This window comes from Mytilus galloprovincialis, chromosome 11, assembly GCF_965363235.1.
Source record: "Mytilus galloprovincialis chromosome 11, xbMytGall1.hap1.1, whole genome shotgun sequence".
Taxonomy (NCBI): domain Eukaryota; kingdom Metazoa; phylum Mollusca; class Bivalvia; order Mytilida; family Mytilidae; genus Mytilus; species Mytilus galloprovincialis.
Genome location: NC_134848.1, coordinates 82591859 through 82603897, shown reverse-complemented (window position 1 = coordinate 82603897; position 12039 = coordinate 82591859). Strand labels below are relative to the sequence as shown.

Below are 12039 nucleotides of genomic sequence, written 5' to 3'. Positions count from 1 at the left end.
TTTGGCCCAGTAGTTTCAGAGGAGAAGATTTTTGTAAAAGTTAACGACGACGGACGACGGACGACGACGGACGACGACGGACGCCGGACGCAAAGTGATGGGAATAGCTCACTTGGCCCTTCGGGCCAGGTGAGCTAAAAAAGCAACTTTGTAAATGTCCGTCTTATAGTGGACATATGATTTAGGGTACAAAACTTGCAATTTGTACGTATAAAAATAAGATGGGATATGATTCTAAATCATTGTAAATAAGACAACTCTCCATCAGTGTTCAATAAGACAACTCTCCATCAGTGTTCAAATGACGAAGAAGTAATTAATGAGCAAAACCCATTACACACTCAAAAACGAAAAAGACGCCAAGTCCGTTTTCTAGACGACATCTTTTCTTGGATATTGAAATCATTTGTACAGGTCCTTCTTCTAGGGGGAAATTTGACCTTGAGTATAAATGTCCGTCTTCAAGAGGGACACTTGACCCTGAATACAGAAGTTATAATTTGTAGTTCCGTCTTCTAGGAGTGAACTTGACATGCAGTACAGAAGTTGTAATTTGTACAGGTTCGTCTACTAGGGGGACACTTGGCCTGCAGTACAGAAGTTGTAATTTGTACAGGTCCGTCTACTAGGGACATACATGGCCTGCAGTACAGAAGTTGTAATTTGTACTGATCCGTCTACTAAAGAGATACTTGGCCTGCAGTACAGAAGTTGTAATTTGTACATGTGTGTCTTCTAGGGGAATACTCGACCTACAGTACAGAAGTTGTAATTTGTACATGTGGGTCATCTAGGGGACATCTGGTCTGTAATGAAGACGACGAATATGTACCTGTCGGTCGTTCAGGAGACACTTGACCTTGGATAAATGTATTATGGTTTGCTTAACACCCAGTGGCAAATATTTTATGCAGTCAAGACAACATTGCCTGTAATATACAAATTATAAATCCTTATATGCAGTCTGTCAGGAACATCAGACCTATGAAACTGAGCAGGAATTCTTGGCAGGTCGGACCATATATTTGATGGCATTTTGTAGATTTCTCGGTTAGTAATAATTGAAGGATGTTTTTTATAAAACAGCATATATTATAGGTTTATTTTGATATGATGACATGTTCATCTGATGGAAAAGAGATGCTTCATCATAGTGAGTCTGATTTTCAATATGTCCACACCAACAAACTATACATTATTCTGACACTAAAGTCGACCAACTGTTATTTCAAACTTTTGCATGTTTGGCAGAGAAATAGAAAATACCATTGAAATTGTCAAATTTACACAGCAAGGGGTCGAACCCTCCATTTCCTTTTCTCTTAAATTTTATACACATAGATATATGGTGACCTATGATTTCTTACATCCACTTCATTTGAACTCTGGTTGGTAATTGTTTCATTGGCAATCATACCTGGTACATCTCAATTTTTCTATATATGAAGATGTGTAATTTTCTTCCAATGAAGATGTGTAAAAAACATATAAATGTTAATGATTTTTTGAAGTTCAGTTAATGGATCCAATTATCTTTTTGAACATCTTTGCTAGCCAAGGGTTACGATCCACTGCCCTCCTCTCCACCCTTGGCAGATTAAGGCCAACATTTGTGATAAAAATGATGCGTCATCTATCGGTAGATTAAAGTCACGCCCATTCCAAAAACATTATTCTTGACCAATAGTAGCACTCAAACTCTTCAATTTGGAGGTTAAAACACGGTAGCATCTAGATTCTACACACTTGGTAAAGCAGGAAACAAAAATATAGGTTAAAATTCATGCATTTGTGCAAGAAACACACAGGAACTTCTATTAGTTGATTAAAAACATTCAAACTGTCACTAAATATAGTCGTTTGTTTAGGGATGTAAAGACTTGATGCACAATAAGCATGTGACAATTGTTTACATACACTTTCTACATTAACACATGATCATGTTATAGGCGCTTTTTTTCTTGGATGCAACGAGTTTCGAGTTTAAAATATGGAATTGTTGCAGGGAATCCTTAACGTGCAAAGAGCATGGCACTCTCTTAACACAAGAACAGACTTATGAAGTGTGTGTCAAATTGCCTCATACATCTTGTAGGAATTCTTTTCATTCCTTGTATTTCCTTGACAAAATGTTAATTGAACGGATTTATTAGAACAACAAAATTAGTTTCAAGCACTGTAAGTCAAATTGCCTCATATATTTGGAGGAATTGTGGACTCACTGGACTGATAAATAAAACAAATTGTACATTGTAATTTTTTTTAATTTGATATTAATGATAAGATGATTGAATGTAAAAACTGGTATGTACAATGTCTATCTAACATAAATAAACACATTTCATTGGTCAATTATTTACATTATTGACTGGTTTAATATTACAATTTATCACACATTATTTACATACAATTACATAATGTCCTGACTTTCGTCAATATTATGACCAATAAAAGTGGTCATATGTCAGACTTTTTCTAGGTAGTTAATATCAAGACCAAAATAAGTGGTCATCTTAACATTACTGTCCAGCCTTCAGTAATATTTGACAAGATTAATGTCATCTTTACTGACCGTTCCATTGTTTATTTTTATTTACTGTTTTTGTGTTAGTTTAGCATGCCAGTAAGAAATAATTAGAAGCTTATCAAAAATAAAGTCTACTGTAGCTGAAAATCAATTCAATTTATTAGCTTGTCTTTTCCGATGAAGTGTTATTGAAGTGTCAATTATTTTAGGGAAGATATAAAAATTCCAAGCAATTGTATTAAGCATAAATTGACCGTAGAACTGCAGGTGGTTTACATAGAGACATTAATAAATTTACACATTTGGGACAAACCTATTTTTATTATTATCAACAAAGTTGTTTTGAAACGTACATGATATCTAAGAGATGGTAGCCATTTTATTAGTCATGTGTTTGGCAGTGACATTAGCTCTGTAAATATTACATATTCATATCATCCTTGCATATAAACATATAGTCTACAATGTTTGTTATCCTTCCGACTCTCAACAAACTCATATAATACTACATGTATATCTAAATCGGACATAAATGTTTGTTGTGCAGCAGTATGTTACCCATATCAATTCATACGTTTATTGAATGCTGGAAGTTAACGAACGCAGTTGAATATTTCAAAAACAGTAATCTCTCTTTATTTACACGATATTATACTTTGAACAGCTGAAGTTATCATTTATTTCTGTATCAAATCATTAACACACAATATCAACATTTTCTTATTTTTACCAAAATTGATGTTTGTCATTCTAGCAGTGTAATTCAACATCACTAAAATTTCTCCTTATTTGTATTCCAAGTTTACAAAAGTTCTGACAGATAACATTGTAATTTAACAAGCAACCAAATTGTTTAAGTAAATTCAGAACATTTCCTTCTGTACGAGGTAAATAGTAAACAATTCAGTATATTTACCAAAATGTAAATAAAGAAAAGTTGATATCTCTTTCATTGTTAGGGCTATTCCATTGTGTATGAAGGGACTTCAGATCTACCCAACCCTCTCTTAAAAAAAACAAACAACAAACAAATTTTACTAATAAATAATTTTGAAAACATTAATTTGACATACAACCCTAAATAATCCCCTATCCATGTTTTGAAAAATTTAACTTTATTCTTTCCTCACACTTCCAGTTTAATGGAATAGTCCTTACAGAAGTATTTCAGACAATAACACAATCGATAGTCTACCCAGAATTCCTTACTGAACAAACTCATTAAGTAAGAAGACACATCTATTCATCTGTCTCTGCTTCTTTAAAGAATACAGCTTTGTACTTATGATAATCATAGTAAGGAGATCGGTCAGGGTCTGATATTAGATGTTTTGTCGTCTCACTCGGTCTGACATCACCCGTTTCTCCCATAATCCATTGCTCGCTAGTTTCCATCATGTCTTCTGTCACGTTTTCTTCTCGCCACTTAGACACAAGGTTTTCAAACTTTTCATGCATCTTTAATGACACTCTCTTGTGTGACTAAAATAAATAAGAACATGCAAGTTTAAACAATGTTTTATATGCTTTTTGTGTTCCTTTGTTATATATTTGTTATTATTGTGTTTAAGATTATAAAACAATATTGACTGCTGCACCCCTATTCTGGACTCTTTTACTTAATATGTCTCAGTCTGACACTGTTTTCTGTCACAGTTATACAAGTGAGAGGTTAAGCTAGCTATAAAACTAAGTTTAATCCACCATTTTCTACATAAGAAAATGCCTGTACCAAGTCATGAATATGACAGTTGATATACATTTGTTTGCTGTGATTGAGCTTTTGATTTTGTAATTTGACTATGGACTTTCCGTTTTTTTGATATTCCTTGGAGTTAAGTATTTTTTTTTGGTTTAACTTTTTTCCAAACACTTTTAAATCAATTTTTTTAGAAGTACTTCAAGAGTAGTAAAAGACTTGTTAGTGGGAGGGTTTGGATCCCGCTAACATGTTTAACCCCGCCACATTATTTATGTATGTGCCTGTCCAAAGTCAGGAGCCTGTAATTCAGTGATTGTCGTTTGTTTATGTGTTACATATTTGTTTTTTTTTTTACATTGTCTTATCGAGGCCTTTTATAGCTGACTATGCGGTATGGGCTTTGCTAATTGTAGAAGGCCGTACGGTGACCTATAGTTGTTAATATCTGTGTCATTTGGTCTCTTGTGGACAGTTGTCTCATTGACAATCATACCACATCATCTTTTTATATTGTAGTTCATGGTGGAATAAAATCAGTATTTACAGATATAGACTGGCTAGTTATACAATTTCATATGTTCACCCCTTCCAATTTATCCAGAAGGGATTGATTAACAGTGGTCCAAGTCAGCTCCTTTGAAAACATTTATCATAACTTTATCTCAACTCTTAAAAGACAGGGGCTTTTTCAACAAAAGAAATCTATGAAACAAATTGACACTGAAATGTTCATGGCTAAAGTAAAATTTGTGTGAAATGTGTCAAAGGGCATTATGTTTACAAAGGTATTCATTCTCAGGTATGTACTGTACATTCAGAAATTATTGCAATGTTTTTATTATTGTAAACAAATGCAACATGGTTATAATCACAATAATTTAAACTCATAATATTTACTGGACTTTTCTCAATATCGCAAAAACTAAAACCATTTTTAAGTCTAAAATGACAAATTCAATAATTTCTGAATTTACAGAAATAGATATTTTCATCTACTCACCTCTCTGGCTTTAGTAAGAGCTGTACGTTTATAGAGGTAGTATTCACTGTTGACGACATAGACAATTTTAAACGAGTTGACATTAAATTTACACTCAGTATTGTCCATAATGTCCATGTCATCAGTATTAGCTTTCGGAGAGGTGGAGCCACCGTCTTCCTGTTCTTCTTCATCTTTCCTTTTCTCATTCTTGTTCCGTTGTCGCCATTGTCGAACATTTCTATAACAGATGAAAAGGATAAAATAGCAGTGGTTGTAGAGTCAAGTGTAAAATAATGATTTTTTTTGCCTGTACTTATTTTTTTAACTTAATACTATAGGATTCATTTATAGATGTAGCTACCACTTTTATTTGAATGAGGACAAATTGTATCTATATATAGTTTCATTTTTTTGTTGTTTTAACTATTTCAGAAATAAAGCCTATTGAAAATTTGCATAAATATGTGGTTGACCTTTACCCTCAAAATTAACAAAGTCTTTGTTGAACAAGTTATAACAGAAAATTCCCAATAGCTAAAATTAATTACAACTGACACTTCTGAACTCTTTTTATCACGCTCTCCAGAATATTTCAACTTATCTGGTGTACTTGTGTTGCCCTCTGAATTATTTTATTTTGGTTTGATTAATGGTGAAAAATAAAGTTATAGTCTTAGTATGGGCCAAATGTTTCTGTTACTTAATTGGAAATATCTATTTTATATAAAAGCCATTACTGTTAACTTTTTTTGGTGTAATTCATTTACTGTCTCATTAACATATATACCAAACTTGCCCCATTACTGTAAATTCAGAAATGATTGCAAGTTTTCATTATTGCTAAAAATGAGACAGGGTTATAATTGCAATAATTTATACTTGCATTTTGAAAATTTCTATAAGAATTAAACATGATTTTTCTCATTATCCCAAAAAATAAAATCACATTTTGTTCTAAAATGACAAAATTGCAATAATATATGCACACAATAATTTCTGAATTTACAGTATTCATATAAACCATGTGTTTAAATACACAATTTGTATCAGTAAAATAGAAAATTGATGTTAGTATATACCTTGGTAAGAACACAGGTTTTCTGGCAAGTTGATCTTTCAGATCCTCTGACACTGTGTCATCGTTGGCCACATATTTCTCTACATACTCTGACCATCGCTCGACCTCGACAGGATCATCTGACTGCTCATGCTCAGTGTCCAATAACTCTAATGTTAATTTACAGTCACGTTTAAACTGAAATAAAATGATCATTATTTAGCTATCCCACTAATAATGATAAGAATTTATATCTGATGTTCAGTAGTTGACATTGTTCATGTGGTACATAAGTAATTCTCATTTTTTACATATAGATTAGACCGTTGGTTTTCCCGTATGAATGGCTTTACACATGTTATTTATGGCCCTTTATATCTTGCTGTTCAGTGTGAGCCAAGGCTCCATGTTGAAGACCGTACCTTGACCTATAAAGGTTAACTTTAACAAATTGTGACTTGGATGAGAGTTGTCTCATTGGCACTCATACCACATCTTCGTATATCTATTGAAAACAAGTCCAGCTCAACTCAAAACAAATGTTTATAATATCACATTTAAACTTCTTCATGTGAATAAGTGAACAATTTTTGTGACTGCTGTAATAAATGTTTTTTAGTGATTGATGTGATTAGTCAAAAGCAAAGATATGCCATAAAAAATCCTAATTGAATTTGAATTGTTTACAATACCAATCAGATTAAACAAGCATTTTATCATATAAGAGGTGGAATGCTGTAATTTCTTAATTCAATATTTATACCAGCATGGCCTTAAAGCAGTTCTCATCTGTCAGTAAATGCTCTGTAGCTTTCTGGTAAGCTAATTCAGCATTGGAACGTTGGTGGTATGTGGCTACACGGCCACCGGTGGCACGATTCTTCCTCTCATCTTGGAACATGCTATGGATTTTACAGCTTGTGTCTTCACAGACCATATTTTGTACCTAAATGTAAAAAGATCTTGTGTAATTGAACAGTTTTAAAGTGAGAGGCAGCAGCCTTTTAAGTTCTGTTTCACCAATTTTTGACACATAACATATTTAACTTATGCATCAGTTTCATCAAAATCCTAAATAGAAAATAAAATGTTTCTCAAAATTGTAATTTTCTAACAAGACCTTTTTTTGTTAATTAGTAAATTTTTCTTAGAAAACTTTTTTTAATTCTAAATGAATTTGCCAATTTTTACAAACAAATTAAATGGAAACCTGTGTAAAATTTCAAACATTAGTCTTTTTTTTATGAGTTGAAAAACATTATTGATGGACACACAAAGTGAAAACTATACGGCTTTCTCAACCTCATCGCAGGGCAATATAAACATCATTTTAGTGGAGTTTTAATGAATTGGGTCTCACAGCCAGCAGGAATGCACTGGATGAACATCAGATATGAAATAAAATTCTATCAGAGAACTATGTGGCCCTTGTGGGGCAATAACATGGATTCAGTGGAATTTGTTTGAATATTGCCATACAACCCTGAGGAATATACTAGCCCAACATCAGATAGAATAACATTCTATCAGAATACTATGGGCCCCTGTGGGGCAATAACATTGATTCAGTGGAATTCAGACAAATAATAAGTTATAGTGGTTTGTAAGTGGTATATGGGTTATTGTAGATAATGTTTAAATATTGTCATATTAACTCCTACTAATTACCTGTCTGACTAGGTTCTGGACCAGTTTATCCATAGTAAATGCTATGTAGGCATGGATCCCGTACATCTCACGTAATTGGTCCTCGTATTGAGTCGGTTCCATGTTCCCGTCCAGTAAACTTTTGACCATTTCCAGGAAGTACGAGTAATATTCATCAGGTTCTACTTCACCTACAAACACACAACATACATGATACATACTGTGGATACATCAATTTTCGTTGGGTACCAATTTTTGTGGAAGACAGAAAACTTACATGTTCGTGGATATTCAATTTCGTGGTTTTGCTGAAGTCTCATACAAGCCTTAAGAAAATTTGTCATTCGTTGAACATTTAATTTCTTGGTTTATACTGTATCCACAAAAGCCACAAAAATTGGTATCCAAAGAAAAATAATGAATCCACAGTATGCACATAACAAATGGTCTTTTTTTTATTCGTATTGGTACCTTCTTAAGGGCTATTTTGTTAAAAAGGCCATGAAAGAGTTGAAAAGTCTTCCCACATCATATATAATTTCTTGGGAGTTGTTTTGGATAGATTGATTGTTAGCCTTTTAACGTCACTTTTAAGAGCCATTTTATGGCTATTTCGTGGCGGCTAGCTTTTATTGGTGGAGTAAGCTGAAGTGTGCTTCCATAGGAAAACTAACAATTCAAGTCATTTAAGATCGGAGTCTATTGCACCCACACTAGCGAGGGTCAAACTTACAACCTCAGTGTTGGCTAGTGATTACAGTAGCAGAACTACATAAACCACTTGGCCCCAGTTGTGAATAGTTCAAATGGACATACAGCCACAAATGACCTACAAAATGTCAAAATATAGCACTTCCTTTCCATTCTTTAAATGGAATAGGTTAAACAAATATAATTAGACATAAATGTTGAGACTATTTTAATCTCACTAGAAGCTCTGTTCTACTGTTTACTTATTATCATGTCTTGTCTGAATTTCGATGTTTTTTTTATTGTTCATACAACATTCATAATCTGTTCTATAAAAGCTCCTAGTTCTTAAGTAATTTTTTATGTTTCTAGAATTTGGTGACTTTAATCAAAGTGTTATAATTATTGTGTGTAGTTTAAGTGATCTAGGTGTATGAAGACTTACTTGGGGCCTTTAGTCTGAGGGCTATAGCTGTTGATTCTTTTCGATCTTTCCGACAAAGTGCTTCCTCTGCAGCAATTCTATTTGAATAGGAGTATATCTTGTATAGCCTGTCACACAATATATGGTGGAGTCGGAAGAATAGGTACCAGTTATTGTTTATATGCAGCAATGTGTACACGTCATCCTGTAAAATATAAATATTTATATACTGTAAATTCAGAAATAATGGCCAGCATTTATTGACATTTTGGACTAAAATGCGATTTTAATGTTTTTGATATTGTTAAAAATCCTCTTTAATTCATATAAAAAAGTTTACATTATTGTGATTATAACCCTGTTGCCTTTTTGACAATAACAAGAATGTGTCCAAAGTACACGGATGCCCAACTCGTATTATAATTTTCCATGTTCAGTGGACCGTGAAATTGGGGTCAAAACTTTAATTTGGAATTAAAATTAGAAAGATCATATCATAGGGAAAATGTGTACTAAGTTTCAAGTTGATGTGACTTCAAGTTCATCATAAACTACCTTGACCAAAAACTTTAACCAAAACTTTAACATGAACTTAGCACTATCATTTTCTATGTTCAGTGGACCGTGAAATTGAGGTCAAAATTTTTAATTTGGCATTAAAATTAGAAAGATCATATCATGGGGAACATGTGTACTAAGTTTCAAGTTGATTAGACTTCAACTTCATCAAAAACTACCTTGACCAAAAACTTTAACCTGAAGTGGGACGAACGGACGGACGATCAGACAGACGGAGGCACAGACCAGAAAACATAATGCCCCTCTACTATGGTAGGTGGGGCATAATAAAAACATCCCAATAATTTCATAACAAACTTAAACTCAAACACTGACACATTATCACCATTATATTATGCAAAACAATATAGTAGAACAATATTTTAAAATGAGTTAATTTCCATTTGACCATAAAATTGTAGGTAGAAAAGATATATTCATCACCATAATTCTGTTAACTCTATCATTGGAGAAAAACTTCAAACCTTGCATAGGCAGACACTTAATTTCTACCTAAAATATTTTCTAAGGGAAATAACTCTTACGTCATCCATATCTGAATCTTCATTATTAATATCTCCATTAACCATTGGTGTCTCGTCCTTTAACAAATCTTCTTCTTTCTTTACATCTGCATCAACTTCCATCGACTCTTCCTTTACAGGGACATTTTCTTTATCTTCTTCTTTACTTTCATTTTCTACTTTCACTTTATCTTCTTTTTCTACTTTCACTTTGTCTTTACTATCTTCTTTTTCTTCATCGCTACCATCTTCTACAAAAAAAACCCATTTTTTTATATTTGCATCATATTTCAGTGTTTTAACAACAGGGCTTGATTGAAGCTTGTCTTCAACCTGTCTCCAACATTAGCCATAAGACAGATGCCCTAGACTAGTAAATCTTTATTTGGTCTAATAATTTTTTTATTTTATAGACACATCTGAAAAATATAGAGATTAAATGCTTCTGGTTGGTGTGCTTTTAATAATTTCTATCAAGAGACTTAGGGGTGGGGGACATTATATTTTCAGGAACAGCTCTTAGTACCTTTCAACTGTACTGTGTTCCCCTAGCGCAGTGTCCTGGCTCAGTGTAATATAAATCACTGTTCCTCTGGCCCAGTGTAACATAAATCACTGTTCCCCTGGCTCAGTGTAATATAAATCACTGTTCCTCTGGCTTAGTGTAACATTAATCTGTTCCTCTGGCTCAGTGTAACATAAATCACTGTTCCCCTGGCTCAGTGTAACATAAATCACTGTTCCCCTGGCTCAGTGTAACATTAATCTGTTCCCCTGGCTCAGTGTAATAAAAATCACTGTTCCTCTGGCCCAGTGTAACATTAATCACTGTTCCCCTGGCTCAGTGTAACATTAATCACTGTTCCCCTGGCTCAGTGTAACATAAATCACTGTTCCCCTGGCTCAGTGTAACATTAATCACTGTTCCCCTGGCTCAGTGTAATATAAATCACTGTTCCCCTGGCTCAGTGTAACATAAATCACTGTTCCCCTGGCTCAGTGTAACATTAATCACTGTTCAACTGACTCAGTGTAACATTAATCACTGTTCCCCTGACTCAGTGTAACATTAATCACTGTTCCCCTGGCTCAGTGTAACATAAATCACTGTTCCCCTGGCTCAGTGTAACATAAATCACTGTTCAACTGACTCAGTGTAACATTAATCACTGTTCCCCTGACTCAGTGTAACATTAATCACTGTTCCTCTGGCCCAGTGTAACATAAATCACTGTTCCCCTGACTCAGTGTAACATAAATCACTGTTCAACTGACTCAGTGTAACATAAATCACTGTTCCCCTGGCTCAGTGTAACATAAATCACTGTTCCCCTGGCTCAGTGTAACATAAATCACAGTTCCTCTGGCTCAGTGTAACATAAATCACTGTTCCCCTGGCTCAGTGTAACATTAATCACTGTTCAACTGACTCAGTGTAACATTAATCACTGTTCCCCTGACTCAGTGTAACATTAATCACTGTTCCCCTGGCTCAGTGTAACATAAATCACTGTTCCCCTGGCTCAGTGTAACATAAATCACTGTTCCCCTGGCTCAGTGTAACATTAATCACTGTTCAACTGACTCAGTGTAACATTAATCACTGTTCCCCTGGCTCAGTGTAACATAAATCACTGTTCCCCTGACTCAGTGTAACATAAATCACTGTTCAACTGACTCAGTGTAACATTAATCACTGTTCCTCTGGCCCAGTGTAACATTAATCACTGTTCCCCTGACTCAGTGTAACACAAATCACTGTTCCCCTGGCTCAGTGTAACATAAATCACAGTTCCTCTGGCCCAGTGTAACATTAATCACTGTTCCCCTGGCTCAGTGTAACATTAATCTGTTCCCCTGGCTCAGTGTAACATTAATCACTGTTCCTCTGGCCCAGTGTAACATACATCACTGTTCCCCTGGCTCAG

The 12039-nt window shown here is 34.2% G+C and overlaps 1 protein-coding gene across 5 annotated transcripts in view; it reads right to left on the bottom strand.

The window, feature by feature from the left end:
* Positions 1-2243: 2243 nt before the first annotated feature.
* LOC143052901 (paired amphipathic helix protein Sin3a-like) overlaps positions 2244-12039 on the bottom strand; it is a 33660-nt gene continuing 23864 nt past the window's right edge. For all 5 annotated transcript variants that reach the window (XM_076226056.1, XM_076226058.1, XM_076226059.1 and 2 more), the window contains 7 exons: positions 10133-10362; positions 9051-9234; positions 7937-8106; positions 7032-7214; positions 6291-6466; positions 5230-5449; positions 2244-4009 (listed from right to left, as the gene is read on the bottom strand). In XM_076226056.1, the coding sequence (XP_076082171.1) occupies positions 3767-4009; positions 5230-5449; positions 6291-6466; positions 7032-7214; positions 7937-8106; positions 9051-9234; positions 10133-10362 (1406 nt within the window). In that variant the 3' untranslated portion in view covers positions 2244-3766. The remainder of the gene's footprint in view (positions 4010-5229; positions 5450-6290; positions 6467-7031; positions 7215-7936; positions 8107-9050; positions 9235-10132; positions 10363-12039) is intronic.